The 19889-nt window shown below is 44.6% G+C and overlaps 1 protein-coding gene across 2 annotated transcripts in view; it reads left to right on the top strand.

Annotated features, from left to right (window-relative positions):
- The window catches only part of RNF145 (ring finger protein 145), a 353477-nt gene that overhangs the window by 251503 nt on the left and 82085 nt on the right, over nt 1–19889 (top strand). For both annotated transcript variants that reach the window (XM_078653727.1, XM_078653728.1), the window contains exon 9: nt 6414–6561. In XM_078653727.1, the coding sequence (XP_078509853.1) occupies nt 6414–6561 (148 nt within the window). The remainder of the gene's footprint in view (nt 1–6413; nt 6562–19889) is intronic.

Here is a 19889-nt window from a genome sequence, read left to right as displayed (position 1 = left end):
GTGGTCGGGATGGGGGCAGATGTTAGGCCATTGATGCGGACCCTTGCTTTTGGAGCCGTGTACAATAGGGAAATCCACTTTAGGAAAGGTTCCGGGATCCCCATCTTACGCAGGGTGACAAACATGAAGCCCCATTCCACGGAGTCAAACGCCTTGGTGGCGTCCAGCAAGGCTGCAGCCGCAGGCACGTCCGGGTCTAGGTGATGGTATAGAGAGAAAATGGTGCGCAAGTTTTGGGCCGTGGATAGTGTTGGCATAAAGCCTGCTGGATCAGGTAGCACCAAGTTGCAAAGGAGTGGTTGTATTCGATTTGCTATTATTTTTGCCAGTATTTTCGCATCTATGTTAATCAAAGATAAAGGCCGGTATGAATCACAGTACTGTGGATCTTTCCCCGGCTTGGGGAGCGCTATCAGCAATGCTTCTGAAAGAGTGGTCGGAAGTGTGCCTTCCTCGTACGCTTCCTCTAGCATTTCTGCAAAGTGCGGCACTAGTAAGTCGCGATAGTCTTTATAAAATTCTCCCGGGAGCCCATCTAGGCCCGGAGCCTTATTTTTAGGAAGAGAGTTAAAAGCGTCAATGATTTCCTCCTTAGATATTGGCAGGCAAAAATATCGTCTTTGAGTGTCCGATTGCCAAGCGAGACCTATATCATTTAAATATTCTCTGATATCGGAAGCGTGGGGGTAACTCTAGCCGTCTATAGCTGCGTGTAGTAGTCTGTAAAGCAATTGCGTATGGCTGGTGTGTCATACACTCGGGTATTGCTAGCATCCCTAATTTCAGTAATGTGTGCCGTATTGTGTGCAGGTCTAATTTTGTATGCCAAAGCCCTGCCAGGTCTGCCACCTTCACCATAGCTACGTGCCACATAGTTGCACGAAATATATTTGACTTCGTCCGCAGCAAAATCATTATATGTATCAATCTGCTTCCGTATGTCTGCCAATAGTGTGTCGGAAGGCTGTAGCTCATAACTGCGTTCAAGAGCCCGGATAGCCCTCTCAGTAGTTTCCAGTTGGCTCTGTATATCACGCAGTATACCCGCATGGGCACCTATACAGTGGCCACAAATCGTGACCTTAAAGGCTTCCCATAGGGGTTGTGTATTTTGAACTGAGCCAGTATTAGTCTCAAAGAAACTCAGGATTGCCTGCCGCAGGTCCTCCCGGAACACCTGATCTTGTAGCGCCGAGGGTCGTAACGCCACATGAATTGTCTCGGGGTATGTGTCGGGATATTTAATTTAAGTAAGACCGGTGCGGGGTCTGAGAGGGTTTTAGGCATGTGTGATACTTCGACAGACCATGTGCAAATGTCTTGAGTGACTAACCAGTAGTCCAGTCTGGACCATGTAAGGTGCGTCGCCGAAAAACAGGTACCCTCCCTTTTAGTAGGGTTCCTCTGCCTCCATATGTCCACCAGGTTCCAGTCGGACATCCCATCTCGCAGGACTTTAGCCGACCGCTTACCATACCGGTCTATGCTAGATGATCCATCTATGGCAGGGTCTAGGCATGTATTGAAGTCTCCTCCCCAGATCACCGTGTCAGGTTGCATTTCCCTCAGCACCGACCAAAGTTGGGCTTAAAAAACGGGGTCATCAGTATTCGGACCATAAACATTCACTATAGTTAATGTGGTGCCCCCGTTGTTCCCTTGTAATAACACATAGCGTCCGTGGTCGTCCCGTATAGATTTAATGTGTGTAAATGGTACGGACCGTTTCACCCAGATAAGGACTCCTCTGGCATATGATGAATAGGAGGATGCCAGTCGGAATGAGGCCCATCTATTACCTATGTGTTTTTCACGACTGTCAGTGAGATGTGTTTCCTGTAAGCAGGCCACGTCAATTTTGTGTCGATCTGAATATATGTCAGTATTTTGCGTATTTTTTGTGGGTTGTGTAGGCCCCTCACATTCCACGAGAGAAGAGAGAGCGGCCTGCAGTCCTTCAAGGTATCACCCCTATTGTGCAGTGAAACTATGGATTGAACCTACCAGGGGCACCTCGTAGCCCCCCACTGTCGTTTCCTGGGAATATGTCAGTCGCAAGTAGTACAATCATCCATCTACAGGTCAGAATTTTCTGTTCCCCCATTACCACCCCCTCCCACTCAACCACCCCCAACTCGGCGGAGACATCTCCCACACCAACCATCTTACCTCCCCGTTTGACCAGACAAAAAAACAAAGGAAAAAAGACTAATACTAGTAACTGTGCGGTGCTTGCGTGAGGGTCGGAGCTGCCCACCCGTTACTTGTAACCAGGGTTACATGAGTCTGAGCCCACTGCTAGTTAATCTCATCCAGTCCCCACATATCTGTTGTATCACTTATGAGTCCCCATGGCAACAGGAGTTAACTACAGTATTGGGCCGCCAGTTGCCCCAGCATATCAGGAAGTACAGACAGGCCACCAAATATATTAAACTAATGTCCACTTATCTGGATGCGACGTCAGCTGCATATGTATGTTCATCTCACCAATGTCCAATGTCTTTAAAGTTTAAGACATCACTCAGGAATACAACCGTCCAGTGGCGTCGTTGCAGACTTGGAATAGGGCTATTCCACATCAGACAGGATCGGCTGCTCTCCCTGTTCGCTACGTGGCGATCTTCTCCGCACGCCCAGTTTCGCTTTCTGTTTTAGGAATTTCTGCACCTCTGCCGTATCATTGAAGATCCGAGTTTTGCCCTCCACCATGATTTTGAGCCTCGCCGGATACAGCATTGCATAGGGGATGTTGAGTTCATGCAATTTCTGCTTCACATCCATGAATTTTTTTCGTGCTTCTTGTACCGCTGAGGTGAAGTCCGGGTACAGCGACAGATCCTTCCCCTCATGGGTGAGCTTACCAAGTTCCCTGGCCTTCGCAGTGCTGCATTGTGGTCTCTGTAGTTGAGTATCTTGGCTATAATGGGCCGCGGCCTGGACCCATAGGCGGCCTTGGGGTCAGTGACCTGTGCGCTCTTTCGGCTATAAACACATCAGAGAAGGTGTCTCGGCCCAACAAGGTAATCAGCAGGTTCTCGACGTACCGCTCCATTGGGCCTGTGTTCGTGGTTTCCGAAACACCCATCAGGCGGATATTGCACCTTCTAGATCTGGCTTCTAAGTCCTCTGCCTTCGCCGCAATGGTTGCCAGCTGTTTCTCCATCCTCGTTTGTTTCGCATCCATTTGCGTCTGAGAGTCCTCGACCTCCGAAATCCTTCTTTCCGCCATGTCTATACGTTCAGTGTGTCTATCTAGGCGTTCCGACATACGATCTACCCTGTAGGTCAGGGAGTCGATTTTACCATCTATGCTCGTGAGGGAGGTCTGTATAGTGTGAAACATGGATTGTATGGCGTCTCCTGCTATCCCACTGGCCTCCCACGTCGTGGGCTGGGAAGGGGTCCGTGACTCCGTGGCATTATCTTGTTGTTTCTTCGTCTGCTCGAAGGATAATTTCGACTGGTTGCGGTCCGGCTTCCCCATGGTGGAGCCTCTTCAAACTACAGTAACTGTAGGGAAAGTGGTCAGCCCTCGGGTGGCAGCGGGAGGGCAGCGCGTCGCCTCAAAATAGTGTCTTAGTCCTTACCAGGCCAACCCGTCAGCACATCGTGGGCGTACCGCCAATCCGGGATGCAAAAAACCCGCCGCTGTAGGGTAGCGTATCTTGTCGCGCTGTCACCACTAGATATATAAGTAAACACAGAGAATCCAACACAGAGGAAGGGAGGGGAAAAGAGTGATCGACAAATGTTGAAGCACTCAGTGTTTTGTAAAATACCCCTCACACACCAAAGGGCCCCTTGGTGTCATGCTTCATCATCGGGGTCTTCGCACCCCTCTATCGGGATGCGGCGTGCTGCGACCTACGACTACGCGGGAGCACTAGTAGTAATGACTATGTGTGGTGTGAGGTGTATTTGTTATAAGTGAGTGGTGGGATGTGGTGAAAAATTAAAAAGTACCTGGCACATGAGTATAAAGGAAAAAAGTTTTATTCTGAGCTCTGGCTGGTACTGTTAAAAGAAGTGCGGTGTGAGGTCGAATCTGTTATATTAAAGAACAGGACCTCTGGTGTGCGTTGTCGACATGTTTCGGAGACAAGCTCCTTCTTCAGGACGGGGGCACGACCTCCCCACCTTACTAACGTATTTTTAATAAAAAATGTGTATTTACAGAAAAGTGAAGTATTTAGGCTAAGTGTGCCTACAGCGGTCTGCTACAAGTACAATGACCTGTAGAAAGACAAAAAGGAAAACAACAATGGTTACCCATGTAGCGGGTAGTTCAAGCAGGTGCAGTGACCTGGAACCTCACCATTTGCTTGAACTACCCGCTACATGGGTAGCCATTGTTGTTTTCCTTTTTGTCTATCTACAGGTCATTGTACTTGTAGCAGACCGCTGTAGGCACACTTAGCCTAAATACTTCACTTTTCTGTAAATACACATTTTTTATTAAAAATACGTGAGTAAGGTGGGGAGGTCGTGCCCCCGTCCTGAAGAAGGAGCTTGTCTCAGAAACATGTCGACTACGCACACCAGAGGTCCTGTTCTTTAATATAACAGATTCGACCTCACACCGCACTTCTTTTAACAGTACCAGCCAGAGCTCAGAATTAAACTTTTTTCCTTTATACTCATGTGCCAGGTACTTTTTAATTTTTCACCACATCCCACCACTCACTTATAACAAATACACCTCACACCACACATAGTCATTACTACTAGTGCTCCCGCGTAGTCGTAGGTCGCAGCACGCCGCATCCCGATAGAGGGGTGCGAAGACCCCGATGATGAAGCATGACACCAAGGGGCCTTTTGGTGTGTGAGGGGTTTTGTTTTTTACAAAACACTGAGTGCTTCAACATTTGTCGATCACTCTTTTCCCCTCCCTTCCTCTGTGTTGGATTCTCTGTGTTTACTTAAGTATCCTTGTGGAGCAAGAATCCAACCCTTCGCTCTACCTCCCTCTTGTGTTTTTGACACCACTAGATGTATATCAGGACAGTCCTCCGCCCCACTGGCGCACAGGTGGCTGTGATGGTGGGCCTCAAATGATATGCGGCAGGCCCCAGGAGCGTTTTGTAAAAGTTGCGGGGGTTGGTGGATATATAATGGGGCTACTTCCTAATTATGTCCAGACCACGAGTTCTGGTGCGTCAGTCGCACTCCACCGCACCACAAGGAGCAATGAAAGAGAGGGGTGTTCAGTTATGCTGGGAGGTAGGCTCTAGTAGACTCACGTCGTTCCGCCGTGCGGGTGGGGGGTCCGTCTTCATACTACCCTCCAGGCACATGTACGGCCCTTCGTCTCAAACCAGGCCCAGGTGTTTGTCTAGCTGTCCCCTCGAGTCGCCGCCAACTCTGTGCGGCCTCAGCTCTCCAGTGGTCCAGGAAGGACAGAGGGGGCCACGGCGCTCTCGCCGCAGCTTCAGGCCTGGCAGGGGTTAATTCAGGTCTCCAGTACCACAGGCGCCGATGCCGGTCCTCCTTCGCCGCCGCGGTTGTCCTCTCCTGCGTGGGAGGCGCGTCTCACCCCCTCAGGTCTTTGCAGGGCAGCCGCGTCACAGGGCCGCATCCGCGATCGCGGCTATAGGGAACCGGGCCTTCTGGCAGTGCAGCCGCCATGCGTAACTTGCGTCGCGGCCTTGCTAGTACGCGAGCTCGAGGCCTCCGCCCCGTGGCAGCAGCACAAGGCCCGCGGGTTCAAGCCGATGTCGCTGGGTGTCGGGGCCGTGGCTGATGTAAAGACCCCCGTCGGTCAGTGCCCAGATGTCCCTGGCTACCAGTCAGGGGGAGCAGCGTTGGTGGGGATGAGGATGCAGGATAGTTTGCAGGATTATACGGGCTCAGGCGAGGAGCTCGCTCAAAGTGCGGCCATCTCGCTTGCCGGCTAGCTCCTCCCCCGGAAGTACTCTTTTGTACATGGCCATAAGTGTCAATGATTTATGGTAATTTGTCTTGTTCCATGTGTGATTCCTGTGCCCTCTTCATCGTGCATACAGTAAAACATTTTTACCATTAAGTAGATCTGCAACTAGACTTTTTTTTAGATAAAAGGGTTCCACACATAATCTCAACCTTTGTGTATAGTTAAGCACTTAATCCCACCAATAACACCCATCCCAAGCCTGCAGAAAGTACTAACTCCAAAACTGCTTACACTGTCTTGTGTGCCACATCATGAACACCTACCCCATGCATTAGGAAACCACCAAACCAATGCCTACCTGTCCTGCAGGAAAAACCTCACACAGGAAGCCTTGTTGAGAGAAGTACGTTGTTCCATGCCAATAGATATGAAAACCATGTTAAGAGTGTCCACACACATTTGTTATGCCAGTAACTGTTATGATTGAAGTATAGAGCTGTTCATCTCTTTCTCTTAGTACCATGTATATTTCTTATAGGAGTCTCTGGAAGCATTTTCGTGCTGTCAGCCTCTGCTTGTTCCTGCTCATCTTTCCCACCTATATGGCGTACATGATCTGCCAGTTCTTCCACATGGACTTCTGGCTACTGATAATCATATCGAGCAGCGTACTGACCTCACTCCAGGTAAATGCCCATAAAGTGTGCATAATGCGCTGCTATAGATCACATGCTTTGTAGACTCCTGTCATTTTGTGTTGGACGTGGATATTCCAAGTTGTGAATCTTAAGTAAAGGTTTGCGTTTTTAGAGGATTCATGATCCCTCCTGGAAACGACAAAATCGCCACCTGAAATTGTGTTTTTCACTATTGAGTTTGAACATATTTGCTTGTGCACAGGGATGGTCTCACTAAAAAGCGTAGATCTCCTTATTTTCACCCTTGATCAAGAATTCCCACACAATACTGTAGGAAAATTGATAAAGATTTTAATGCAACAGTTATTACTGCTAACAGCCTAAGTGCTAAATTGGATGGAGACGGCTGGGGTTTATTTGTATTTAAGTTTTGCCCAAATTGCAGTAGCAAATGTCCCTATTAGGCTGAACATAGAGTCTGCAATTGTTGTTCACAAGAGATCATAACAAGGTGTCATGATTGGTGTGCAAGGCTTTCTGACGCAAGAGAAGCATTAGGCACTGAAGAAATAGACGGTGATCACGCGACAGAATGTAGCTCCAAAGTTATCCTGACCCTCCGACTGGCCATGATATTGAAGAGATCAAAAAGATTTACTTTCATTGTGAAAGAGATAAACACAGAGAATCCAACACAGAGGAAGGGAGGGGAAAAGAGTGATTGACAAATGTTGAAGCACTCTGCATACCCATGAGGACTAGAGTCACGAATATGTATCCATGAACTACTCTGACCACAGAGAATAAACCTCTCCAGAGCCCATAGTTAAAGCCACACCCAAGACCAAGATGACCCAAAGGTTGTCACACAAATAAGCCCAGTATCCTCTTTCTGGTGCTTAACTTTGAACGACACCTCGGTGCCAGGCCAAGGAATGGCACTGAGACAGCCAAGCCTTGAGCCCTAACCACCACGTGGGAAACTGTGACTGTCTTCCCAGACCACCAATGTATCATCACCATGAATTGGCCTCTTGGAACCTCGAGGCGGAGATCGGCAGCCTCAGTGAGTAGAACCAGTAGACCCTGAACCTTGACTCAACGAAATCCAGCCTGGACACTGAGTGGCTGCCAGTTGGTTATGGTTCCAAAATCGGCTCCGAAGAATCCCTATCACCATTGAGTCCCACATTGAGCTCTACATCAACAGAATCTTAATCCATTCCAAATCCCAAAGAAAAGGAATCCACTACCTCCACCCTTGACAATTCCTGCACAATTCATATATTCACATTTGATTATGAGCCCATTGAAGATCAATCTGTCCCCGCACGAGAGTAATAGAGGTCGAACGTCAAGTATATCCTCCAGTACACAAACACAAGAAAGCTACTTGAGGATGCTGAAGTCAAAACTGCCCTATTTTAGTTTTGACATATTAAAGCCGTGAGTCATCAAAAGATTTTTGAGTAGTCGTCCCACCCCCAACTTATCGAGGCATGCTTCATCATTTGATGACCTCTCACACCAGGGTAGGAGCAATGCCACCCCGGCCAACTCGACCCAGGAAAATGTGTACCCTGTTAGTTCTTATAAATCTATTCTCAGGACAATATTTTCAGGGTCCTGTTTTTTTTTCAAGAAAAAAAGGGTATAAAATATACCTAGAATTATACTAAAAGATTAGCTTTATTTAGCAAATACCTCTTGTATGATTAAAAACGTTAAAAGTTGGTCATAAGGTGAAATACAATGCATCACTAGACCTGAAATAATCATATAGTTGCAAAAAATCCTATAATTACCAACATGTTTTGAGGGGTCACAGGGGGCACCTTCGGTTCAGCTCCAGGTCCAGGGATGCCTTTCGACGTCTGAGGCGATCGGGGGAGCCTCTGAACTCAGTCTGCAGGTGTCGTCGTGGAGGTCTGGAGGGGTCAGCCAACACTAGACTCGAGGTCCGGATCACTGGGGAGACTAACTGGGCAGGTGGCCACTCACCCTCTGGCTGTGGGCGTCTGGTCCAGAGTGGGAGGGATCACGGTCCCAGCTGGATCCCAAGCCCTTGGAGTCGTTTTCTTCTGGACAGGTTAGCTGTCTACTGGAGATTGGAGTCTTTTTCGAAGGCAGCAGTCCTGCCAGGATTTCCAGTGGTTGCTGGCAGCAAGACAAGTTGCAGGTTTGCAGAAGCTGTAGACCGGCTCTGGGGCCAAGGCATTCGTCATGTTCATCCTTGTCTGTAGGGATGTCTTCTTTCTTCTTAAGGTCGTTGCAGATATAGTTTCAAGGTCTGGGGAAACCACCTTAAAACTAAATTTAGAGGCGTTTTAGGGGAGTAGCAGGTAGGGCCAATGGGCACCTTACCTGGTGTGACTACACCCTCTATTAAGCCACTTTCCTGTCAGAGGGGCATAGACCTAGCCATAATTGAAGGGGTGTCCCCATCTTCAAGATCGGAGGGAGGGGGCTGAAAGATGTGCTTCACCTCGCCTCACCCACCTTAGGGGTAGAATTGGCAGAGGTGGGCACACCTCCTACTCTCCTAAGTTTTCCCGTGCAAAGTGGTGTAAACCGGGGGCTACCATCTGATGCTAGCAGCAGAGGCTGGGGGTCACTTTATAAAGGCATCAGGCCTTTGAAGCTTCCCCTTTTATTGCTGACCCATCCTTGTGAAGGAGATGCGACACTTCTGCCCAGGATGTGTAATATTTTTGGTCCCAGAGAGCAGAGGCTCTCCACCCAGGGGTCCAGAAGCATGTCTGGTAGTGACTGGCTACCTACAGCCAGTCAGAGGGAGGACCCCCGTACTGGGACCATCCCACTGCTCTTGCAGTGTGCATGTCCCTGTGAGGTAGAAAACGACAGTCGACATGGCATCCTGCCTGGGTGCCATGCCACCCAGCACTACATGAAGCTACCTCTGCCTGGCCTCACAATACCGCAGGTGAGGGAAGATCGGCATAAACAGATATGCCCCAAAAATTTTAGGATCCATGCCATTAAATTGTAAGTGCCAGTAAAGCAGTAGAGAGTACATGGGCTGGAAACTCGACAACTCGAGTTCCGCAGCACCATGATGGCTTCCCTTAACAAAGGAGTGTTTGGTACCAAACTACCCCTTCTAAAAAAAACACACTGATTCAAGTGTGAGATTTATTGTACAATGTACTTAGAGGGCACCTGAGGGGAAGCCTTGAAAACCTACCAATACCTGCATGAGCAGATATGCTCCTGTGCTGGTCAGTCCTATTACTGCCAGTACAAGTGACCAGGGAAGCCCTCTTAAAACATTTGCTGGGCACTGGTGAAAACGAGTTCCCCAGCTACATGATGGCTTCACTGAAAATACAGATGTTTGGTATCAAATATCTCGTATTTGGTAAACCTGCACTGATGCCCGTGTTGGATTCCCCAATACATGCACCCAAAGGGCACCTTAGAGGGGCCCCCTGAAAATCTACCAGCCTTTGGTGTCCTTGCTGACTGATTTAGCCAGTCTGCCACCTGAGACGATGTTCTGACCTCCTAGAGTAAGAACTTTTTGCTCTCAAGAGACCCTTAAAAAAAGCTTGTCCGGGAACAGGATGACCTGCTGATTAGCCTCCTTGGGCCGGCAAGCTTTAAAGAGCTGCTGCCTTTGGAATACGAATCTGACTCCCCTCCCAAGAGGGGAAGTCAAACCCCTTTGTCCAGGACCCCTTGTACCCTGGACAAGTGGGAATGTTAGCTTGTCAGGTAGACATTCCACCTCCAGGCTAGTACTGCCTCTAAGATGGGCTATTGTGAGGTGGACATGATTTTTCAGACGTAGCCATCTTTGTGATGGCATGATTAGGACTTCTGGGACAGAGCTATGCTCTCTTCTCACATCAAGTGGTCATATAGGGGGCTTGGTGACCCCAAGGGTCAGTCGCCTTTGGCTGCTACCCTACACTCCCCTAAATTCAGTATTTAGCGGAGACCCTGGCACCAGAGAAGCAAATCTGCCAACCTACGAAGGACATGAAGAACAGCAAAAGAAGACGACTGAAGAGAGCACATGACTTGGCCCCAGCCCTGTCTGCCATTCTCTTTTGAACCTGCATCAAAGGCGACTCGTCCTGCAGCTGTGTGCTTCCAAAACCTTGGAGGATTGCCTGCCTATATTAAAGACCAAGACCTCCCGAAAGAACTGTGGGACTGTTCCCTGAATCCTGCAGAAACTCCGAAAGAGAAAACTCTGAGGCCTCCACCCGACACCTGGAGCCACCACTGCACCGTCACCCCCGGCTCAAGTTGATGTTGGCTACCGGTGTCAACAAGGTCCCCCAGCCCTCCAGAGCTTGAGTCTATCGTTGATTCACCCCTCGTGGACTCTCCCGACATCGCCTGCAGCCTCTGCATGCAGGCTCGTTCGACTGCTTCCAATAAGTAAACCCGAGCATTGCAAGCCTTCAACCCACCTGTTGGTTTGCCCCGACCGACCAATTGGGCTCCCGATGCGGATTTCCACCCGGCTGCCCTTGTACCACTGGGGATGTTCTGTTTGTGCTGCCTTGGACCTTGCCCACCACTCACCTTAACTCCTGAAAATTGGTTTTGTAAGTCCTTTTACTATGCCGGTTTGCTGAACTTGTTTTCCTTCCTTAGGATAACATTGCAGAACTAAATAAATGTCCACTTTTAAAGGTGAAAAAATTTATATTTAAAAACGCGCTTACCTGAACGATTACTCTCTGATGCCTAAACATATATAAAAATACTTGCTAATTTTATAAATTTGTGTGCATCTCCTTCTTGAGTCGTGTTGTCATATATTAATCATTGTGTGTATTTGCAAATGTCTGGCACTCCTCTGTGTTAAGCCTACATCAAGGCTTTCCCGATTCCTAAGAAAAGTTCAGACACCAACCATCTGCTAGTCTTCGGAAAGCATCACTATATCATTCTATCCATTATGTGCATTCTGATTTTGAGGCAGAAAACATAATAGACGCAAAACCACTATATAAGGACACAGCACCCATAAAGCAGCAAGAAAATGTTTGGATGTTTACCTGTGCAGGACAGCTTTTTCTTGGGGCTCAACTCAGTTAAGGCTTCCCGGCTGGCGATACATTGGCTTATCATGCAATAATAGCTTGGGTGGCTTCGTATAATCTTGTTCAGATCATGATGAGAAGGAAGAGGGTGATTTTCTAATAGAAGCATTGTCAAAAACGGAAAAGAGTGTGTTTTAGATTGCGAGGCAGTTCTCAACAAAAATCTTCAAAGACCCTGTTAAGTTCAGACTGGAAACACCCAAGGTGTAGTTGAAATACAAATCAACTCCACATCATCCCATTTACATCTGGAGTCTTGCCCTACCTGAATCTCTAGTGGTTCATACTGCAGGAAAAAGGGCAATAAAGCACGGAATACAGGGTACTGCCCTGTCTGACAAAGAGTGAAAAGATTTACGTTAAGTGTTTCAGCATGGTGACAGCTCCCCAGTGGCGTATGACCGATTCTGTGACTTTACTCTCATGGCAAGAAAGTTATCTGTGGGAGGAGATTAAGGATTTGACATCTGTCTGGTGCATGCATGCAAAAAAAGCTAATTCAATTATTAGTAAGGGTAAATTGATAGCCAATGCTCATTGTGCTCTGAATACTACAGATACAGCTTTGAGACAAATTATCACCAGTGTCCTGTTAAGACTACATGCATGAGTTAGAATCTACGGTTTCCATCCAGATGTTCAATAACACCTCATTGGTTTACCTTTCCATGGTCAAGATCTACGTGTACCACATGATGCTAGGGATCTTCTACAATAGCAGCACCAGCAAAAGGCAGGTTTTGTAAACAAACAACATGTAAGGCTACCAACCCAGGAATACATACTACAAAACACATGTAACAGCAAGCAGCCTTCCAGGAAGGACTACACTATTTTGGAGGAAGATTTTGAATCAATGAATAAGGAAAGTCCAAAGAGGCACAAAGGAGAGGCACCCCTGCCTTTAAACAAGGACCATCTTCTTATTCATCCAACAGGGGAATACGAGGAAGTAACCTCAGATCAGTAGATATTATCCATCCTTACCCACTCGTATTGTATGGAATACAAGCGGATCATCTCATCTGTTAGTGGAAGAGGGACAGGCATTTCTGTAAAAATGGTCTTTTATAATGGCCATATCCACAATCCTAAGAGAGAGAGAGAGAGAGAGAGGAGGAAAGCCGCCTATATATCTTTCCATCTGCAGTACCTATGCTAAAATATACCACAGATGTGAAAAAATGAAGCGCGTGAGGAGCACTCCGTATTTTGTCAAATTTTTCAGTTATTCCAACGGTGCTGCGATTGTTCAGGGTAGTCAGTCCTGTGGCATCTGAATTGGTTATGATGGGTTGTTGGACCCACCCAATCGTGCACTGTTCACGTGGTGCTCCGCACCTTAATCACTCATAACACTTTTTCTGTTGTGCTATTATTATTCTTTTATTTGTATTTATAATTTTGATTATTGCATCTTTTGTGTCAATGAATCTGCTCATTTGTTATTTACAATCTTCATAACACAAGCATATGATTCGTTTCCTTAATCACGTTAACATTGATACATTTTGCAATTTCAACATTTTCAATACTTTGGCGTTGCTTAAATTTGTCCACATAATGTACATAAATTTACAAGTGAGCCCAATGCATTTCGGCACCTCTACAGTGCCTTCGTCAGGGGCGGCTCTGTAATAAAAACATATAAAGATGTGTGAAATTCATTTCTGTGGTGGTTCATGGGGGTATGTAACTAGACAGTGTGTAATAGTCCTACCTTGTATCTGTAGTTGCAGTTATGCATATGTGTTCGCCTCACTCAATTGCTCATTGTGGAACGCTGCAAGTAATAATAAATCGCCTATGTAGGTTAGCTACAAAACCTCAACTGTCAGCTGACTTGAAACTGAGGAATCTTATTAAACATACCTGATTAGCGTGTTCGGTGCTCTCTGCAATGAAAAGAATGTAAAACCTATCAGGACCGAAAATAAGCCACTCAAAAACTGGGTTACTCGAACTGTTGGTCTAAAAGCCCTTACCTTGTCTTCACCATTGATTGTAATCTGCATGGTGAGAAAAAGAGTTTTTTTTACTATATTACATTAAGGAGCATGTTGGGGACTTAGAATTATTTCCTTATGCTACATGTTGCGTACCTGGTGTGCCAAAGCTTCTCTCCGTGTCTAAATTCCTGCTCCCATGCTGTCGCCGGGTTTCCCCCAGTACTTGCTGATCACCATTAAAACTCTGCGTACTCCGCCAAAATGCGGAGTTGAGAACATAGACGACGGACTAAGTGTTGAGCCTCAAACCGATGTGTTTACAAATGTGACCGCCATGTTGGTATCGCTCCTATAGCTTACTGTGTAATTCATAGAATGGTATTTGCCTCATCATATCAATCTCTCTATTATCGGCATTATATTGTATTGCTTCTTCTAGAAAATCCTCGTAATTAACTCAATATAAAAACGGAATAAATGTTATGTAGAACGAGTCCTTCGTGAAAGTTATCACGCTACTCTCTTAAATATTCTAAAAATGAAATTGAGTTTGTTTACTTTATACGGATAATTCAAGAAAATCCTCAAAATGAAAATGAAAAATAACTCAATGTGAAAATAAATGAAATTAAAGTTTCATTAAAGTTATCACGCGACTCTCTTGGATGCTCTAAAATGTGGTTATACTATGAATAAACGTCCTAATGTGAGGAACACTATAAACTATGCAAATCCTAATGTTAAAAAATAAAAATGTGCTCAGTTTTGGTGAATATTGTGTGAATTGGTAAGGTGACCAGTGTCCCTGTGGGTCCATCGGTAGTGTCCCAGATAAGTCGAACATTAAGCAGTCATTGATATTAATGCTGTACTCGATAATAAACTATTTTCAACAATGATACAGAATCTGATACACATTTACTAATTAACGTATACATCAATAAATCATGAAGATAATGCAATACTTATATGGCCCAATGTAATATCCCTCTCGTCCTATAGTATACGGTGTTTGGACTGGTGGTATTATAAGGGTTGTTGTATCACTTGAAGTGATTGATGTGAAGTGAGAGCTCAAAAGTTATTTACAGATAACATGAGAGGTCATATTTATCATTGAGCCCTGCTGGAGCTAGTGTTTTAAGGTATCTGATCCAAAATAGTTCTCGTTGCATTAGTCTCTGGTGATTATCAATCCCTTGCTTTATTGGTACTTTTTCAATGATGAAGAATCTCAGTTGCGAAATGGAATGTTTCTCATCTCTCCAATGGAGGACTAGTGGTGAAGTTAAGTTCTGATTGCGGATTCTGCTCTTATGTTCCGTTATGCGAATTTTGACCTTTCGTTCCGTTTTGCCAATATACATTTTCCCGCATGGGCATTTGATTGCGTATACTACATTGTTGGTGTTGCAGTCACTGGTATGTTTTAACTGTTTAAGTTTCCCTGTGGTTGGATGTCTGCACGTGCTCCCTGTGATCACATTGTTACAATTGATACAATTTAAGCATCTTGTGGTTCCCTTGTATGTTACTGGACTCTCAGGAGGTTGTTTATGTTTGAGCCTTGTTCTCAGATTTGGTCCTCTTGTGTATGCATGTACTGGAAGTTCTTTGAAAATGCCATGGAAATCTGGTTCCACAGATAATAGTTCCCATCTTTTGTTGATTATGTCTCTGATTTTTGTCGATAAAGTTGTATACTTAGTGACAAATACCATTTTGTCATGTGTTTCTTCACACTTGGTTTCAGTAAATCCAATCTATTCATTGATTGTACTCTGTTTAGTTGTAACTCTAGTACTTCTGCTGGGTATCCTCTTTCCATATATTTATGAGCTTGTTTCTCTAGTGTGTTTTGACACACTTGTGGATCTGAGCATATGCGTTTAATCCTGATGAATTGGGATACTGCTAAATTCTTTATGAGACTCTTGGGATGAAAACTCGTGTAGTCATGAGCGCTGTTGCGGTCAGTAGGTTTCGTATATAGTGCTGTTTCAAAGCCGTGTTGTGTTTTAGTGATTCTGACATCTAAATAATCTATAACTGTTTTGCTGATCTTATGAGTGAATTGAATCCTGGTATCCACTTGATTCAAAGCCATTATCAATTGTTCAAGGGTTTCTTGTGTATCATCCCAGATCAAAAACACATCGTCAATAAATCGACTGTACATTTTAACGTGTGACCACTCTCTCAATGACATCAAATGATTCGCCTCATACTGAGCCATGAAGGTATTTGCGTACGCAGGGGCCCCTGCAAAGCCCATGGATGTCCCGTTCAATTGTGCAAAGTACTCATTCTTCCATGTAAAGTAGCTGTTATGAAGACAAAATTTTAGTAACTGTATCAAAAAAAATTTTTGGTTCATGGGTATATTCTCCATTTTGAGCAGTGCCCATTCGATGGATTCCAGTCCTGCGTGGTGAGGTATGGAGGTATATAGTGCCACCACATCTATGGTGCACATTATCCAATGTTGTTGGAACCCTGCCTCTATCCATTTCAGTTTATTGAGAAAATCTGTCGTGTCCCGTATGTAGGATCCCCAGCCTTGGACAAACTGTTGTAGGTGATAATCAATATAGCGACCAAGGGGGTCAAAGATTGACCCGCACCCTGATACTATCGGTCTGAACGGAGGGTTTGTCGGGTGTTTGTGAATCTTTGGGATCATATAAAGATTTGGACGTCTGGGATTCTTTTGCGTAAGATATGCTGAGGTTTGCTCATCGATCCATTCGTTGTCTGTAGCTGTTTTTAGTATGTCACTCAGCATGTGCTGTAATGTCCCTGTAGGGTCTGATGGTAATTTGAGGTATGTGTTCAGATCTGCCACATGTTCATTGACTTTTTGATCATAAAAGGCCGTATCCATCAATACTAATGCGCCGCCCTTATCCGCAGGTTGTATTGTCAGGGATGCATCATTTGCCAAATTATTTATTGTATATTGTTCTTGTTTAGTTAAGTTGTTGTGTCGTTTTCTTTTGTAATCCAAAGCCTGTAGGTCTTTCCTGACCATTATTTCAAATGTGTCAAGCATCTTATGCGACACTGGTGCTTGGAATGTACTTTTAGGTTTGAATTTTTTGATGGTGTTGTCATCTCTGTACTCTGTTGGTTCTGCCACATTTTCAAAATAATGTCTCAGTTTTAATGTTCTCATAAATCTGAAAAATGCCCCCTCAGTTTCCATCTCATTAGTAGCAGCAGTTGGGACAAATGTTAGGCCTTTGTTTAAAGTTGATACTTGTTGTTGAGTCAATGTGATAGAAGATATATTGATAATTAAATCACTGTCCGTCCGCTTCTCAGTGCTTTTCCGGCCATTTCCTCGCCTTGTTTTCCGCTTGTTACTAATGTCTCTGGTGGTGCCGTTGGCGGTTGTCCTGAGTCTTGTACCTGTGACAAAAAAGACGTTTCTCTGCTGGTAGTTGCCTGATTGGTGTTTTCAGCTGGTGTGATAACCCCTTCTTGGTTAGCATTAACTGGTCCTCTGCGTATAGATATCTCCTTATCTGTCACGAGGCTTTCCTCAGAGGAGCGTGCAGATGTAGTTGTTTTTTTTGGAATGTATTGACGTCGGGCATAGATGTCCGCCCATGTATAAACCTCGTTGAGCTTATAATCTATAGTATCTCGTTTGTACTTTCTTAATTTTCCTTCCTGTAGCTCCTTTTCATATTTGTCCAGTTTAATGTTGATTCCTTCCAAGTTCATTTTCCAAGTATCTGCCTCCAGCCTAGATTCAAGTTCTGATTTAAGTACATAAATTTCTTCCTCCAGTTCCCTTATGGTTTTTGCTAGTTCTTCAATTATCAGTAGTATGAGATCCAGGGAGCATTTGTTGTTTTTTACTTCTTTGACCAGGCAGATCAAATTTACTCTCTGATCAAAGAAGTAAAAAACATGGATGTTCATGGGGGATCAATAAGTCAACAATTGAAACAACTAGAGTACCTAACACGTCGCCAATTAAACCAAAGGATGCATGCCTCCACTCTTATTCAATATCACCGAGCAAAGCGCATTCCAAGAGGCTTACGTTTATCAATAAAACCGATGTTATTTCGTTTCAATCTTAACTCAAAATTTATGGACAAATGGTTTAGCATTTTAAACAAATGCTCCCTGGATCTCATACTACTGATAATTGAAGAACTAGCAAAAACCATAAGGGAACTGGAGGAAGAAATGTATGTACTTAAAATCAGTATCAACTTTAAACAAAGGCCTAACATTTGTCCCAACTGCTGCTACTAATGAGATGGAAACTGAGGGGGCATTTTTCAGATTTATGAGAACATTAAAACTGAGACATTATTTTGAAAATGTGGCAGAACCAACAGAGTACAGAGATGACAACACCATCAAAAAATTCAAACCTAAAAGTACATTCCAAGCACCAGTGTCGCATAAGATGCTTGACACATTTGAAATAATGGTCAGGAAAGACCTACAGGCTTTGGATTACAAAAGAAAACGACACAACAACTTAACTAAACAAGAACAATATACAATAAATAATTTGGCAAATGATGCATCCCTGACAATACAACCTGCGGATAAGGGCGGCGCATTAGTATTGATGGATACGGCCTTTTATGATCAAAAAGTCAATGAACATGTGGCAGATCTGAACACATACCTCAAATTACCATCAGACCCTACAGGGACATTACAGCACATGCTGAGTGACATACTAAAAACAGCTACAGACAACGAATGGATCGATGAGCAAACCTCAGCATATCTTACGCAAAAGAATCCCAGACGTCCAAATCTTTATATGATCCCAAAGATTCACAAACACCCGACAAACCCTCCGTTCAGACCGATAGTATCAGGGTGCGGGTCAATCTTTGACCCCCTTGGTCGCTATATTGATTATCACCTACAACAGTTTGTCCAAGGCTGGGGATCCTACATACGGGACACGACAGATTTTCTCAATAAACTGAAATGGATAGAGGCAGGGTTCCAACAACATTGGATAATGTGCACCATAGATGTGGTGGCACTATATACCTCCATACCTCACCACGCAGGACTGGAATCCATCGAATGGGCACTGCTCAAAATGGAGAATATACCCATGAACCCAAATTTTTTTTTGATACAGTTACTAAAATTTTGTCTTCATAACAGCTACTTTACATGGAAGAATGAGTACTTTGCACAATTGAACGGGACATCCATGGGCTTTGCAGGGGCCCCTGCGTACGCAAATACCTTCATGGCTCAGTATGAGGCGAATCATTTGATGTCATTGAGAGAGTGGTCACACGTTAAAATGTACAGTCGATTTATTGACGATGTGTTTTTGATCTGGGATGATACACAAGAAACCCTTGAACAATTGATAATGGCTTTGAATCAAGTGGATACCAGGATTCAATTCACTCATAAGATCAGCAAAACAGTTATAGATTATTTAGATGTCAGAATCACTAAAACACAACACGGCTTTGAAACAGCACTATATACGAAACCTACTGACCGCAACAGCGCTCTTGACTACACGAGTTTTCATCCCAAGAGTCTCATAAAGAATTTACCAGTATCCCAATTCATCAGGATTAAACGCATATGCTCAGATCCACAAGTGTGTCAAAACACACTAGAGAAACAAGCTCATAAATATATGGAAAGAGGATACCCAGCAGAAGTACTAGAGTTACAACTAAACAGAGTACAATCAATGAATAGATTGGATTTACTGAAACCAAGTGTGAAGAAAACACATGACAAAATGGTATTTGTCACTAAGTATACAACTTTATCGACAAAAATCAGAGACATAATCAACAAAAGATGGGAACTATTATCTGTGGAACCAGATTTCCATGGCATTTTCAAAGAACTTCCAGTACATGCATACACAAGAGGACCAAATCTGAGAACAAGGCTCAAACATAAACAACCTCCTGAGAGTCCAGTAACATACAAGGGAACCACAAGATGCTTAAATTGTATCAATTGTAACAATGTGATCACAGGGAGCACGTGCAGACATCCAACCACAGGGAAACTTATACAGTTAAAACATACCAGTGACTGCAACACCAACAATGTAGTATACGCAATCAAATGCCCATGCGGGAAAATGTATATTGGCAAAACGGAACGAAAGGTCAAAATTCGCATAACGGAACATAAGAGCAGAATCCGCAATCAGAACTTAACTTCACCACTAGTCCTCCATTGGAGAGATGAGAAACATTCCATTTCGCAACTGAGATTCTTCATCATTGAAAAAGTACCAATAAAGCAAGGGATTGATAATCACCAGAGACTAATGCAACGAGAACTATTTTGGATCAGATACCTTAAAACA

Source organism: Lissotriton helveticus, chromosome 7 (genome assembly GCF_964261635.1).
Source record: "Lissotriton helveticus chromosome 7, aLisHel1.1, whole genome shotgun sequence".
Classification (NCBI taxonomy): Eukaryota; Metazoa; Chordata; class Amphibia; order Caudata; family Salamandridae; genus Lissotriton; species Lissotriton helveticus.
Note: the sequence above shows the minus strand (reverse complement) of the source record. Positions and strands in the feature narration are given on the sequence as shown.